Genomic DNA, 16,809 nt, shown 5'->3' with positions numbered 1-16,809 from the left:
TTTTTGTGTTAAGTATGATGTAGAGAGATTTTTTGTTTGGTTTTCTGGGCAACAATAAAGATACTTCGGCTAGCCCTGTCTTCATTATCTATCAAAGATGGCGGACGAAAGAGAACGTGGTGGCCGCGACAGAAATCAGTCTGAATCCGCCAGTTTAGGCGGCAGCGAAGATCAGGAATCCTTCGTCAACGGCCACGATGAACCAGACTTCAGTGATCCAGAAGATTACGTGGACAATATTTCGGACGAAGGTACTATAGGCGAACGTAACTGGATCGTTTCCCTATGTCTGCGAAGTAGTCGCGGAGTGAAAAATTCCATATGTTGATAACTGCTGACATGTGGCAAGTTAGAAAAGTCAAATTTTATGGGAGCGAAATTATTATTTTTCTGCACTGTGTACGTTAACAAGGTAGGCCTCACTATTGTCCCCTCCACATTATAGATTGTGCTACACCAACAGCTAGTTTATTGAGGAAGGGAGGCGTTCAAAAAAGGCATTCATCAGGATTGTGAAATCACCCCCGAAAAGAATTATTTGCTAATTACAATTTGCACACACATTTCTTGTTTTGTATGTGTTGATATTTGTCGTCTTGCCTTCTTTGCCTTTTTATGGACACCTGAGAAATTAATATGTCTTGAGTAACAGTCTTGGCTGAGAGTTTTGAAGGATGATTTTTTTGCAGAAATGGGGAAAGGAAACTGGGCCATTCCAAAAAGGATGTGGAGGGGGGTTGAATTTTCAGGATCCTTTTTTTTTTGTCTACTATGAAAGAAAATCGCACCATCGGGCTGTAGGCATTTATATGATCTAATGAAATGCAATTCTAGCCTGGCATTAGTTTCATCATGATTTTGTCTTATTTTGAACAGAACTCCTCGGAGACCTCCTTAAACAGAAACCCAAGGAGGCAGATGGCATTGACTCAGTCATAGTGGTAGACAACGTGCCTCAGGTTGGGCCTGAACGACTGGAGAAACTCCAGAATGTCATCAGGAAGATCTTCTCCAAGTTTGGCAAGATCGTGAGCGAGTACTTCCCAGAGGGAGACAATGGCAAGACAAAGGGGTGAGTTCTCTTGTTACTGCAATAGTGGTTTTCTGTTTGCGGGTTTCGCATAGAAAACTTATTGCGAACTTAATACTACCGCAAACGTTATTTCCATGTAATTTTTTTCATGTGCATGGTGCTACAGCGAACTTAAAACCACCATGAACAGTCCTTTTTCCCACTACCACGAAATTAAATTAATGCATTTACAGTATTGTTTGCTCATTTACTAGTATTGTCGCAGACACAGGGTTTTACGATAGAAATGGAAAATCCTTTTTTTGCAGTGGACTTTATTTGGGTAGTGCACAGCTATTTACTTAGTTACATTTCTTTGTTTTTTTTTTTTTAATATGATCCTACAATTGACTTAAGTTCTGCTGGGTTTATTAAAAAATATGGTTTCATTGAAATGTCATCATCATCATATTTTGCGATTTATTGATCTAATTGTATGCTGTGTGTATATTTCCAGGTACATTTTCCTTGAGTACTCATCCCCAGCCAACGCCCTTGAAGCCGTGCGGAACTGTAACGGGTACAAACTGGACAAACAGCACACCTTTGCTGTCAACCTATTCTCCGACTTTGACAAGTAAGATGTTCTTCATAATTATAGTAATATCTAAAATTGTAGGTGCTGAAAAAGGCTTTATGAACAGTGCATACATATGGGTTTTATATCTTTGCAGCAAAGGGAAAGACTTCAACTTTCAAGTATATGCATAGAAATATCTAACTGGCGTATGTTGTAACCAATCAGTTATGTCCAGTATATTAGGAATAACTAATTGGCCTAGCTGTGACCAATCATCTCTGTCAGGTATATACTTAGGGTTAACTACTTGGCCTGTGTTGTAAGAAATCAGCCCTGCTTTACTTAAAGTTGTCATGGTACTGTAAACTTATTTGAGTTCAAATTCGTGGTACAAAGTATTTCATGCTCATAGTTGAAACATTAATTGAAGTATTAATAGATATAGAGCCAGATAAAATGTTTGCTCTGTGAGAAGTTTAGTTTAAGAGGTCATCTAAAAATGGGGAACATAAAAGGCTGAGAAAACTGCCACAGATATTTCAGAATTTCACAAAATTACAGTACCAGCCTTGTCAGTCAATTAGATTATCTTTAGTAACAGCTTCTTTCAGCTGAGTTTATGTAAAATCATCACCTAAGTAAATGGTAAGAAAACATGAGAACCTCAAATTTTCAAAAGCTAACTATTGATCTTTCCATGTGTCTTTACCCCAGGTACTCTGGCATTCCTGAGGAGTGGGAGCCACCAGAGCAACAACCCTACAAAGATCCAGTAAGTAGACAACACACAAGGATCTCTATAGAACATCGTTATCTTTCCATCCTTTCCTTTATACTGGAAACCAAACATAATGCTTTATTTATAGCTGAAAGTTTAATGAAATTTTGCTATAGCTTGCTATTACTAAGCCAAGCACATTGGCTCTCTGGTAGGTATGATTCTTTTATGCGCAGATTTCTTAGGCTTGCTTGAAGCTCACACATGGGGCCCCTCTCTTAAAGGTACCGTAAAAAAGGATGACCATCGACATTGATAACAGAACACTTAATGAATATTGTGCGACTCCAACTTGTTAAGTATTCTTTGAATTTCCCTCTGTATACTACTTCATCCTTTTAGATTAATTAAATGGTAAAAGGTTGCCTCATTGTAAGAATATTAAGGATTAAAGTATCTTCTTCAAAAGTTTAACAGAAATAACAATGTTTTGTTTGAATGTTCCAGGGTAACCTGTGGTACTGGCTGGAGGATGCCGAGTGTAACGACCAGTACAGCGTGATCTACGATGGCGGGGAAAGGACGGCCATCTTCCAAAACACGTACGGTGGCACCGAACAGGCACTGGTGGAGGAACGAGCTGTAAGTGGTCAATCAACCAATGTTTAACTTACACTGTTTTCGTTTTTTCTGACAATGATGACAAAAGTGTGGGTGGATCATTAACATGCTTGACGTGTGGCACTCCTCAAACATGGGGCCTCTGGCTTTGCTTTCCATTGCATACTCATTTTCCATTGTACAGCCCTAAAGACAAGACTACGTCGCCCCTATAGACCGCCTTGCCACAATGCGTAATCAGGGGTTTTTCTAGAAAAAATTAGTATGAGGGAGCTTGGTCAGTGTGGCGAGTGAGCGGAGCGACCAAGCGGGGGGTTGGTGCGGAAGGGGGGTTTCCCCCCTTCCTCTGTGCGAAGCCTTTGAAAATATGAGGTAAAAATGGGACATTTTGAGGCTACTTCAAGGGGAAAATCATAGCTTGAATGTGTGTTTGTCCTTACCATGTAAAACTACAAGAAGGCATATTTTGTAGCCTGTAAGATACAATTAACACAATGAAAAAACTGGCTAAACTTGTTACATTTTTGTAGTTCTTTTGGATTGTGCAACACCTTCAAAGGCTATTCTTCTTTCTCAATATCAACATTTAGCACTTAATAAGAATGTTTCTCAATATAAACATTTGTATACAAATTTTAAAATAGTCAAAAGATTTATATACAAGTCAAGTCAAGTTTTTTATATAAACCAACTTTTCTTTTATGTATATAAACTGAATTTAACTTTGCAAACTATCCACAAATCACCCTTTATATGTGCACACGTTTTAAGAATTAATGATAAATCTAAACCCTATGTTATGAGAAGAAATAGTTTGGTTTGTTAATGTGATATAGCTAGCCACAATAAGCTTACACCATTCTTATGCATGGCTATCATAAGCAACCATTTATTTTATTTTTGCATACTATTTGCTTTTTCTCCCAAGGCAACAGTCACACTACATTCTGTACCACTATATTGAGCCTTATATGTTCGTCAACAAATGTTTTGTTACAATGTTGTGAGAAACTGCAGACTTGATCTGTTATATTCACACTTTTTCAAGTTTGCTACAATCTCTGCTGTATCAGTGTGTCACAGGGATATCATGTTTCACATCAAAAGAGTTGTAGCCAGTGTGTGGAGTCAGGTAGGTGGGGCCAGACAGAAAGGGGAGGAGCTAACAACAGAAGGATGTTGCAGTTCTTAGAAAACTATTGGGGGAAAGATTTTATTTACAACATTTTGATGTGATAATTAGTATAGATTACTATGTTTTTAACTACTTTTGTCTAGTGATTTACGTATCTGAATTTAATGTGCAATATGAATTCAAATATTTCCAAGAAAGGATGTTTAATTTACAGTCCATGAAAAAGATGTTTTCCCTGTTACTACTTAAAATGAACTCTTCCAACCTCCCATGAACTTTAAATATATCAATGAGTAGTGGGCATGCTGCTGTGTGCTTTACTCAAAGCCAGAAATTGTTATTTTTGTGGTTTTATTAGTATGTTTTGGGATATTTTGAGAGTAATGAAGCTTGTAATAATGAGATACATTATTGTATGTTGTTTTTGTTACATGTTCACTGGAAAAAGGATCAGTTTGAAACAGACTGCATGTTGTGAATATGGTAAAGTAATGCTACATTGAAAGAGAAAGTACAATCGGTAATTTGAGTAAAGGGGCGCACGTAGATAGTATCGGGGGCGGCGCCCCCGTTCCCCGGTTTAAAAAAAGCCCGTTTTTAGGATTGTTTGTAACCGTTGACAGACATTTGTCTTTGTGGTCCTTATTATGATTACTTGCTAAAGTATATTTTACTTTTATCTCTTCTGTTACAGAGGTGGACTGAGACATATGTACGCTGGTCGCCTAAAGGCACGTACCTGGCAACGTTTCACCAACGCGGCATCGCTCTGTGGGGAGGAGAGAAGTTCCGACAGATCCAGCGATTCAGTCATCAAGGAGTTCAACTGATAGACTTCTCTCCTTGTGAAAAGTAGGACAAACTAGTAGGAGAAAGATGTATTACAGTAAATAAACAAGTTTGTAGAAGACATATCAAGCAGAAGACCATTGTAATATAGACTTAAATCTGAATTTCTTTACACTCTTTAATGCCTAACTTTCTCTAGCATTCCAATCATAATGTCTTCAATTCTGCCCCCCAGGAAGTCTTAGAATGCCACATTTTTTAACATAAAATTCGCTTTGCTCTGCTCTGCTCTCACAATGACATTTGACCTTTTGTTTGGACAGGTACATGGTGACCTTCAGCCCCCTGATTGACAGTAAGGATGAACCCCAGGCCATCATCATCTGGGACATCAACACAGGTGTGAAGAAGAGAGGCTTCCACTGTGAGAATGCTGCACAGTGGCCCATCTTCAAGTAAGTCTTGAAGAAAACATACTGTGAATTCATGTATTTTCGTGAGGACCTTATTTTACAGTAGAAGGGGAGAGGAGGTTTTCTTGGTGTTCAAGTTTATACTTCATACAATTCTGGAGTACATAGATAATACAATTCGTTTGTTTTTGAAACTTTCTAGGTGGAGCGCTGATGGGAAGTACTTTGCTAGGATGGGACAGGACAGTCTCAGTGTGTACGAAACACCGGTAAGTTTGTGTTATTGAAATCTTGTTTGCATTTACAAGGTATGAAGTTGGATTTAGCGCCACAAATATTTGAAGAATTAAACATTTTTGAATATGACATGTATTTTTCTTTCTTGTATGTGATTGTAATGGTGCATAAAGTTGTAAACTATTTTTTTTTGTACATGGCTTTGAAAATAGCTAGATGTAATGATGATGTCTCTTAATCTTTGTATTTTCTCACCATGTCACCTTTTATCATCTTTCAGTCATTCGGTCTCTTGGAAAAGAAGAGTAGCAAGATTCCTCATATAAGGTAAGACTATTGAGTATGTTTTGTTGCTCCATGACCATTCAGAAAGGACTTCTACAATTTTTAGATAACTTAGAGCATCAAACAGTCGACCCTAGGCACATGGGTTACAAGTGGTGGGCCTAGCATGAGAGGATGATAGTACAGTAAATGCAGAAACTTTTGCGGTTGATTAATTTTTGCTGCCCTGGCTGCTTCACCGCGAATTTAAAACCACCACAAACATTTTTCCATAACAGTAAGAGACTACAGTGTATAGTGCTACCGCAAAATGAAAACCACCGCGAAAAGTCCATTTTCCACTACCGCGAACTTAAATCTCTGCGAACTTAAATGCATTTACAGTATTGATAATCATAAACAAATGTCTCTCCCTTCCCCACCTCTCCGCAGAGAGTTCTTCTGGTCTCCCACGGACAACATCATCGCGTACTGGACCCCGGAGAAGGACAACATCCCAGCCCGCGTCACCCTGCTGGAGATCCCGTCTCGTCAGGAGATCCGCACCAAGAACCTGTTCAGCGTGGCCGACTGTAAGATCTACTGGCAGAAGCAGGGAGACTACCTGTGTGTCAAGGTGGACCGCTATACCAAAAGCAAAAAGGTGAGGTTCATTTATTACCTTTGCCAAGAAGGTTAATTTATGCATTTGGTCAGAAGTCTCAAGCTATGAAATCTTGCTTGTCTTCACCTATATAAGAAATGATTAGATTTTGAGTCTCCTAGTGGTTTCCTTGGTACTGCAGCTCAGAAAGCTTGGTTTTTGTATGTCATGTTCTGAATAATATATACTATAGCTATGGTTACAATATACTGAGTACCATCAGAAAAAGATTCAAGAAATGGCATCTATTTCATCCCTCTTACGGCATACATTGTAGTATTAGCACATAAGATACTGTAAATGCATTTAAGTTTGCGGGGATTTAATTACGTGGAAGCGGGAAAAAGGACTGTTTGTGGTGGTTTCAAGTTTGCGGTAGCACCATGCACTTTACCTGCCATGGAAAAAATGTCCGCAGTGATTTTAAGTTCGCGGTAAAGCGGCCACAGCAAAACCGCGAAGATTAAACCACCGCGAAAGTTTCTGCATTTGCAGTATAGGGTTGATTTAAAATACTATGTAAAGAGGTAACATAAGAATGGACTTCCTCCAATGTCTTAAATTAGCCAAATATTGAATAATGCTACCTTGAATTTGGATTTTCATTGATTTTTTTTCTTCTTTCAGGGCCTGTTCTATAACCTAGAGTTGTTTAGGATGCGAGAAAAACAAATCCCAGTGGACGTTGTGGAAGTGAAGGGTGAGTTAAAATTTGAACTCAAGGAACTTGAAATGTATTTAAACATGATACCATTTAACTCAAAGGTAAGCCATTTAAGAGTAGTTAAGACTTGGTTTCTTGTGTCTTCTGAAGATCTAAGAATTCAAAATTGAGATTGAGTAAGATAAACACCGTTGGATGAAGTCGACTCTCAAAATTTACATCTTGTTTCGACCAAGAAAAGTATTTCCAGCTCTGATTTTACAACTGATACAAATCTGCCAACTTTGTCTTTACCTCCAATGACAAATAGTAACTTGCCATAATTATGCTATCCTAACAGAGGTGGTGAATGCCTTTGCCTGGGAGCCCAATGGGGAGAAGTTTGTAGTTCTCCATGGAGAGTCTCCCCGGATCAGTGCCAGCATCTACAAGATGTCCGGCAAGGTCGAGCTTCTCAGTGAGTATCCAAGGGTTTATTTCCATTTTTCTAACATTAACACACACACACACACACACACACACACACACATGTAAACACACACACACACACACATTTCAACAGCACACATCTTGTAAAATATTTTGTTCACATCTAATCCTCAAGTGACCAGGAACAACAGGCAAGTTACAAGGCCAGAAATACCATGTCTATTTGTACTTTTGTACACCCAAAATTGTAGCTGTGCTCTTCATTTTTTGAATGGTTTTGCACCTAGATATTCTTTAAGGTTATGTACAGAAGACAGCAGGCACATTGTACTGTAAACTGTAAAGTATTAAGTGTCTTTTTGTTTACAGTTCACTTACTGCAAATGTTCGTGTTTTACTACAGATAAAAATATATCAACTATGAACCGCTAACGTAAAGTACATTCCTTTTCTACTGTGAAATGGCCAGTTTAAACCAGTTTACATCACTTCTTCACTTTGCCTGTTTCAGAATGCTTGGAGAAGAAACAGGCCAATCACCTGTTCTGGAGCCCACAGGGACAGTTTGTGGTGCTGGCGGGTCTTCGCAGGTAAACTATATAAGCTATAATATATAGACTTTCAACAGGCACTGCTATATATATATATATAAGAATCTAGCATGGTTGATATGGACATTGTAGATGATATGGCCGGGTTCAAAAGTACCTGCAACATACATTATGGAGAAGAAATTTATATGCCTTAATCTCTGCAATGTCCAGGCCATATTGTAGTCAAACCTGCCCAAGAAGACCACTCAGGGGACTGATAATATCTGGTCTGTGTGGACAGGTGATCACTATAGAGTCAGGATTCTTGTTGCTTCTGTGAAGTTATGTCAGTAGGAAAAATCATCAAAGGGACCACTGATTGTATTGGCCCGTTATTATGTATTATAAATCATGTATAGTAGGAAACGAGAGAATATTGTTTAGAGCCTAGTTTATAGATACAGTTGTGAGCTATGAATTATGATCAGATTTGGACTTACTTGATTATGTCCGTACCTTTGTAGCATGAATGGTGCTCTGGAGTTCATTGATACCAACGACATGACAGTAATGAACGTGGCGGAACACTTCATGGCCACCGACGTGGAGTGGGACCCGACCGGGCGCTACGTCATCACGGCTGTGTCGTGGTGGGGACATAAGGTACGGTCTACATAACTTCCTGGTAGGTTATAGACCCTGCACCAAGAAACCGTAAGTTTAGATCATGACTGTGTTTCCCGCCGGACTTGCACTCTACCAGAAAGGGTTGCTGTCATTAGGACAGGACAATAAGCTGTGGCCCACTGTTCATCGTGCATGTTGAAAAGAGCTAGGGGAATTTCCCTGGTACAATGAACCTATAAATACTGTACATAGTCTCTCTCTTCTTGTCACAACCAGTGGAAGAATAGCTTTTAAGTGAGCTAAACTGGAATGAGATCTCTTTCACTTTTCCTTGGGGGAGAGATGTCTTAGACTAGTATACTTCCAGTTCCAGAAACATGTACTTAAGATCCTAAAAATAACTTTTAGAGTCAATTAGACAAATGATCCGTATTGTCAGCTTTATTTTAAGCATACTTTCACTACATGTTTACCTCGTTCTTTTACTAAGCAAGGTTATTACAAAATGCTGAGTCACTGATTCTAAGTTGTAATACCAGGTGGACAATGCCTTCTGGCTGTGGTCATTCCAAGGACGTCTGTTACACAAGCAGAACTTGGACCGCTTCTGTCAGCTGCTGTGGCGCCCGCGGCCCCCCTCCCCCCTCACCGCCTCCCAGATCAAGAAGATCAAGAAGAACTTGAAGCAGTACCAGAAGCAGTTTGAGATCAAGGACAAGATGAGGATGTCCAAGGCCTCCAAGGTTTGCAACTGTGTTTTGTCAAGTTTGTGTTCTGTCATTTTTAAAGCTCAAAATGCCATTGTATAAAGTGCATTTGTTTGCCTCAAAACTGTGAATTTTGAAATGTTTTCCATGGTTTCGTTTTTACAGTGACAGCTGTACTGCAAAGAATGACATATAGAAAATGTATATTCCCATTACATTACTACTGTACTACAAAATTCTTTTAGCCGCAAACACTACCACACTAAAAACAACACAATTAGGTTCATCTGAAAAAAGATGTACATTGATTTACAGTCCTACATCAGGACATAGTTTGTAGCAAACATTTATACATTATTTGACTAAATTCATTTTCTTTCAGTGTTTTCATTTCACTGTAGGATGGAAAAGATATTTGTACAGTGTTGACTTTAGAATGATTGTTAAAACAATTTTACTATATGATATTGATATTATATTTAAAATGCATATTCGTGACGTCATGAGCAAAGTGCTTTTTACATGGCATAAACAATTGAACATGTTTACCTGAATCTGTGAAGTAATTGATCACAAACCAATATGCATACACCCAGGTCTGTTTTATTCTCATGCTTTTTCTTCTCTTCTTCATAGGAATTGGTTGAGAAGCGCCATGCTCTGATGCAAGACTTTGAGAAGTACCGGAAAAAGAAGCGTGAGCTGAACCGTCAACAGAAGGAACAGCGCTTGGCACTACGAGGAGGTCAGTGTCTCCGACAGGAGTCTTTAAGTAGAGTTTTGTAAAACTTTACCATGTACAGCTGACTACTAGATGATTCCTACCATTTGTACGTTAACATTTGTTTGGTTATGTAAAAACAAACATGTTCTCCTTGAAATTACTCAGCACAAGTTACAAACATTGGCTGATGAATTTTTTTAGGTTCTTTAACTGTTAGTACTATAAAGATTTTAATATTTTAGCTCAATATTGGCTTAGAATTGGTGCAGTCATTTTTTTTCGTTGGAATTTGAATTCTTTAAAAAAAATTGACGGGAATCCAAGAACTGATCCATGTTTGAACTGTACATGCACAGTGTGATGCTGATACACTGTGGGTAGTGAGAGAACATATCTAGATATTTGTAAAACATGATCTAGACAAGGACAAGTTAGGCACCCTCACCTTTCATCTTATGCATGCACAGTTTGAACTGTGAGCTTGCTTACTGGGGTAGCTACAGGATAGCATTTTTTAACTAAGGACCAATGTCTATGACCTTTAACCTCTGATATCTGTGTTTTACAGGTGTGGACACTGATCGTCTGGACAGTGAATCCGACGTAGAAGACGAGAAAGTTGAGTTCTTTGTCAAGGAAGAGACCATCGTCCTCAGCAAATAGTCTCAGAAGTTGTCTTCAAAAATGAAATGTGTCCCCAAAAAATTTCAAGTAGGGCGTTTCAAAACAATTATGATACCAGCAGCTTGATTAGAGTGAGGCTGTGAAAGTAGGTTACTTGCTATTTTAAGCATAGATAATGAAATCAATTTTCATGTATGGCCACTAATGCCTGGTAGGGTTTGGAAATAAGTTTGTAGTTCATTTTGAGTTTTTTTGCAGTTGCTGAACATTAAGTCCAGGTTGTTAGTGGTAAAGCATCATGCCTCTTACATGTGTGCAAGTTTGTACTCTATAGCAAAAGTTAGTTGTGAAGAATGTATCATCTATGAACATAAGTCTGCCGGGTCACACATGTCCACCAAACTGAAAGATTATGTCCAGCATTAAATTTTTGTCCATCTCACTTATTGTGGGGGGGAGTTTATATATCACGGTCCTTAGAAGACATTAACCATGGTTTGTTACATACAGAATACTGAAGTATGCATATACTTTTTTCAGTGTGTAGGACACTTTGAATTTTTAACTGTTACTTCAAGGAAATATTCTAGCACATTACAGGTACTAAGACTCATTAAGAAGAGCTTTATATACAGTTCATATCTGCCAGATGCATTACTGATAGTGGTGTATACAGAAGTGCCTATTATTTCATCATATTGTCTTCACAATAAAATGGCCCTATACTCAATTTGTTGGTGTTGATTCATTGTAGAATAGTTTCAGTGCTGCATAGAGAATTGTTCACTTAAGGTACAGTAAAATAGCACATTTGGTGCACAAGATTGTTACAGTAATAGATTCTATAAATTACTTAGGTTGGAAAAGACTTAAGTTGTTGTCCTAATTGTTAAGCATCTAAACATGTAAACATCAAACATATTCTTGGTGCTGTATGCCATCCCCCACACATGAAAATGTGTCCCTGGTGCTGAATACCACACGCATACAAAAACCTATTCTTGGTACTGAACACCAATCACACTGAAATATGCCTGTTGCTTAACACCATTCACACACTGGTAAACTCACCTATACTTAGTACTGAACACCATCTATATGCAGATAAGCACACTTGTCCCTGATGCTGAACAGCATCCACACAGCTAAACACACCTGTCCTTGGGGCTAAACACCATCTACATACAGCTGAACACATCTGTCCTTGGTGCTGAACACCATCTACACTCACTCACTCAGCTCCGCTTGCTCCGAAGAGGAGCGTAGCGCCTCTGCATACCGATCTCCAGGTTGATCTGTCTCTGGTTGCCTCCCAGGCTGCGGCGATGGAAAGGCCGGCAGTCTGCTGTAGGTCGTTGGCCAGTTGGTCGAGCCAGGTACGTCTAGGTCGTCCTCTGGGGCGGGACCAGGTAGATGGGTTTGGTTCTCTCAGCAGGACGACAGCTTCGGGAGGTGGTTCTGCCCGGGCAAGGTGGCCAAAGAGGCGGAGCCGGGCAGAGCGGATCTTATGGGAAAGTGGTGGCTGATTGGTGATGCTACGTAAGGTTGTGTTTGAGACATGGTCATACCATCTGATCCCTAGGATCCTGCGTTGGCATTTTGAGTCAAAGGCATCCAGTCGTTGTTCCTGGGTGCCTGTTAGTGTCCAAGTCTCAGCGCTGTACATAAGAATAGAAAGCACAAGGCTGTTGTACAGTCTGATCTTTGTTTGAGTGGAGAGTTTCCTGTTGGACCATACGTTGTCCAGGCTAGCCATCGCGGATGCGGCGCGGCCGATGCGGAGCTGGATATCAGCATCACTCTTGCAGTCGGACGTAATTGTGCCACCGAGGTAACAGAACCTGTCCACAACTTCAACAGGATGGGAGTTGATGACAAGTCCTGCTGGGGGGGTCTTGAAGTCACTGAGGCTTTGGGCCTTGGTCTTGTCCCAGCTGACCATCAGGCCAAGAGGCTGAGTTTCCGCATCCATGGCCTGCAGAGCAAGTTGGAGAACCTCCATGGCTTCGGCCAAGATTGCCACATCATCTGCATAGTCCAGATCTGTGATGGTGACATCGCCGAAGCTGGCTCCGCACGCGCACTGGGCTACTGTTCTCCCCATGACGTGGTCGATAGCTGTGTTGAACACTGACGGGGCCAGGACACAGCCCTGCCGGACTCCACTGTTGATGTTGAAGTTGTCCGATAGCAGCCCATTGACTCTCACACAGGAAGAGGTGGCAGAGTACAGGAGGGAGAGAAGGTTGATCAGCTTGCCCGGGACAGCAAGGATTCTGAGGATCTTCCAGAGAGCCGGTCTGTCCACAGAATCGAATGCCTGTTTCAGGTCTACATAGGCTGCATAGAGTGGTTTCCTGAACTCCCTTCTCTTCTCAGCCAGCAGACGGAGGGTCAGAATTCTGTCCACGGTGGAACGCCCTGGCGTGAAGCCGCTCTGTTCCTTTCTCTGCTTGCGTAGGAGGAGAGGACGGAGTCTTGCAAGTATGACGTTAGCAAACACCTTTCCTGGGACACTCAGAAGAGTGATGCCTCTATAGTTGCTGCACACATCTTTCGGGCCCTTCTTCCAGAAAGGGAGGATGACACCTTGGAGCCAGTCGGCTGGGACGGTTTCCTCCCTCCAGATAGTAGCAAACAGGTGATGAAGCTGATCTGCAACTGTGGGTCCACCATGCAGTAGCAACTCTGGGGTGATGCCGTCGGCCCCTGCAGCCCGGCCAGGCTTTAGCTTCCTAATGGCCTTGACAACTTCCTCTAGAGACGGGGGAGTTGTTGGGACAGAGTCGTCCTCCATGGCCGAGGCAGCTAGTGCTTCCAGCTGGGGAGAGGGGAGAGGTGCTGGGCGGTTCAGCAGACTCTGGAAGTGTTCCCTCCATCGTGCCAGCTGTTCTGCCGGGGTGTCTGGGATGGTACCGTCCAGGGCTTTTACACAGGAAGTAGGTGGTGTGGTTTTCCCTGAGAGGGTTCTTAGGGTCCTGTAGAGGGAGCCTTGGTCGCCTCTACGGGCAGCCGCCTCAGCTTCCACCGCAAGGTTATCAACCCAGTTCTGTTTATCCCTGCGGAGCAGGTGGTTGCGTCTGGCATTGAGTCTTCTAGATTCCATGTGGTTACCTTCCAGTCTAGCTTTCCTCCTTGCCTCCACAACGCTGAGGGTTTCATCTGACAGGAAGGCCTTCTTCTTCTTCTTTTTCCTGGGACCAAGCACCTTGGCTGCAGCGGAGGTGATGTTTTCCTTAAGGTTCTCCCAGAGCTTCTCTGGGCTGTCCTCATCTGTGTCCGTAGATGTGTCAGTGTCTAGGACAGCGAAGCGGTTGTGAAGTTCCAGTTGAAAACTGGCTGCAACTTCTGGCGACCTCAGTTTGGACACATCCGCCCTGCGCTGGACTTTGGCTGCGGGATCCCTTTTCAGTCGGAGGCAGACTGTCATGGCAAGCAGCCTGTGATCAGAATTCCCCAGCTCCGCACTGCGGAAGACACGGCAGTCGGATGAGGTGTGCCAGCGACGGCTGGTAAGGATGTGGTCCAATTCTTTTCTGGTGCGGCCGTCGTTGCTGATCCAGGTCATGCTGTGAATTAGCTTGTGCTGGTAGAAGGAGCGCTCCGATCGTAAGCGGAAGTTGGAGCAGAATTCTAGGAGCCTTAGGCCATTGTTATTGCAAGTACCGGTTCCATGAGGGCCCAGGGCATTCTCAAACCCAGATCTGTCTGACCCGATTGTGGCATTGAGGTCGCCAAGGATCCAAACTATGTCATGCCTGGAGATGTCAGCCGTGAGTGATGACAGCTGGGTGAAAAACTCGTCTTTTTCCTCATCTGCTGCCATGTTGGTCGGTGCATAGGCTACAATGATGGTGATTCTACCGTGGCTGTGGCGTAGACGGGCGAGAAGCAGTCTATTGTTCACTGGTTTCCAGTAGACTAATGCTCGAGAGGCATCTGGCGCTAGGGCCCATCTACACGGGTAAAACATATCCTTGGCACTGAACATCGTCCATACGCAAGTAAACACACCTGTTCCTTATTTGTATATTTGGTATCTTCTTATGGAAACCTATTTTATTTTATATATGTTACATTTATGGAAGGTCAGTTAATGAAAACAATGGAATTAAACAATTTCCTCATAATTATGCAAATTAAGCGGGAAAGGAATATATGGTTGGCGAGTGCAAGCTTCCCGGCATATATTCCTTTCCCGGCACTTTTCCTTTGCCGGCATATTTTCCTGTCCCGGCGTACTCACGTAAAAATCGCGAATCAACCGTTATCTAAGGCATAGTTAAAATATTGTACCATTGGTGTATAAAAAGTGTCCAAAAAAACCTGAACATTGTAACATCCATTGGCATGATACCGGCAGTAATACTTATACCGGTAAATGACATAAACGATAAATTTTCGGTGATCCACTAGCGCAGCAACGGTAATTTCCGAGGTATGCACACTTCAGACATCCACGTATTTCACACATTTTCAAAAAGGCTTCGATAACAGTGCATTCTAAGACAACAAGGCCAAAAGTTTTCAGTTCATTTTCGGGGCAGGCGAGCACGTCGTGGGACGAACACACTGCCACGTTCATCGCGAGATTTGTAGATAATAATCACACGTGCTCATGGCACAAGACGAGCATGATTCAACAGCAATCTTGAATTTCTTTTGGTGACCAACAACTCGTGTAAAAGTGTGAAGAACCGTTGCATTATCGCCCGGATCTACGGCTGAATGGGTCAAATTGAACGTACGCCGCCATTTTCCCGCCATTTTTAATGCTACGCCAGCAGTAAAGTTTTACGTCATAGCGGTTGTGACGGACCAAAATTAAATGAATTATCTTGTCAGTACACGCCCATTTTCTCATGACTTTTTGTATGCTCATGCAGGTTTTTGTTTTGTGCAATTACTAACAGGAAAGGAAGGAACAACAGGGGATGTATAAAGGTACATAGCGGCAGTTAATTGTGCCATGTTTCTTTCTGCCGGTATTATTGCACCCCCTCCCAACCACGCGCCCGTTCTCCGTGCAATTTCGCGGTGTGTTCCAATTACGATATTATGTTTTTAGCAGGACAAAAAAAATATACACAGAAGAAGTGGCAAAGGTAAGCTGTAACAGCAACATGTAACTGGAGAAAATGATGCGTTGATCACTTGCCAAATTAGTATTGCTTGAGAAATTGCAGTAAACCTGCCGGTATTATGCCAATGGATGTTACATGCTTCAACTCGCTAGAGCATGACTTACGATGATGGATTTCGTTGTGTTTGCCCCCCCCCCCCTCCCTCTATCCCGCTAGTTGTATATGCATGTTGCTGTACATGTATCTTTACATTGCATTCCTGCTTTGATCATCAACGTAAATCTTTAGCTCTGGGAAAGAGCTCCGGGGTGATACTGCTTTTGATTCCGTTTGTTGTGTTCCCATCATAATGCAAACTGGTGATTTTTAGCTTCCATACAGTAGGCTCTCTAGACCTTTGGGGGCGTATACTACATTTTTTGGTGATGGCTACTTGCTGGCCCGCTGTAAAAACAATCCAGTACGAAAACAAGTCAGTAAAAGAATACACAGAGAGCCTGCTATGCATATGGAGGCTAGACGATTTGGGTACACTATTCAGGTTCTGCCGAGTTACAGATTTATGGGTATGTTTTCGTAGACAACAGGAATTTTTCAATCGGTTGAACAGGTTTTTATGTTGTTTTAACCGTTTTTCAAATGTTGTTTTAACAGGGTTTTATGTTGTTTTTATGTGGTCAGGGCCCAGTGGCTGCTTTTATATAGATTCAGACCGAACCGCGACAGAACGAAGGAAAACCTTTCCTCAAGGTAAAGTGCTCAGGTGAGCGATTTGAGTTTGTGACACACTCTGGAACGATATCATTTGTACTACGAACAGATTATGTTTTTTGGGAGAAAAGCACCATTTTTTAATGTGGACGAAGCCAGCAGACAAATGGGGGAAAATTAGGGTAAGATTACGTTGTACAGGATTAACGGCATTCCACGGAAAAGGGGACAAGAAAGGCGGGGATGCCTGAAGATACAAAAATTCCTATTTCC

At 41.6% G+C, this 16,809-nt stretch overlaps 1 protein-coding gene across 1 annotated transcript; it reads left to right on the top strand.

The window, feature by feature from the left end:
* The first annotated feature begins 62 nt into the window (after positions 1 to 62).
* Positions 63 to 11,471, top strand: LOC118409003 (eukaryotic translation initiation factor 3 subunit B-like). Its single transcript, XM_035809870.1, has 17 exons — positions 63 to 251; positions 877 to 1,072; positions 1,530 to 1,649; positions 2,307 to 2,364; positions 2,818 to 2,952; positions 4,761 to 4,918; positions 5,179 to 5,310; positions 5,471 to 5,537; positions 5,786 to 5,832; positions 6,223 to 6,433; positions 7,061 to 7,133; positions 7,438 to 7,554; positions 8,038 to 8,116; positions 8,584 to 8,722; positions 9,226 to 9,429; positions 10,030 to 10,138; positions 10,686 to 11,471. The coding sequence occupies exons 1-17, from the start codon at positions 98 to 100 to the stop codon at positions 10,778 to 10,780; spliced, it is 2,094 nt and encodes a 697-aa protein (XP_035665763.1). The 5' UTR covers positions 63 to 97; the 3' UTR covers positions 10,781 to 11,471.
* Positions 11,472 to 16,809: the final 5,338 nt, after the last annotated feature.

This window comes from Branchiostoma floridae, unplaced genomic scaffold (genome assembly GCF_000003815.2).
Source record: "Branchiostoma floridae strain S238N-H82 unplaced genomic scaffold, Bfl_VNyyK Sc7u5tJ_786, whole genome shotgun sequence".
In the NCBI taxonomy this organism is placed as follows: Eukaryota; Metazoa; Chordata; class Leptocardii; order Amphioxiformes; family Branchiostomatidae; genus Branchiostoma; species Branchiostoma floridae.
Note: the sequence above shows the minus strand (reverse complement) of the source record. Positions and strands in the feature narration are given on the sequence as shown.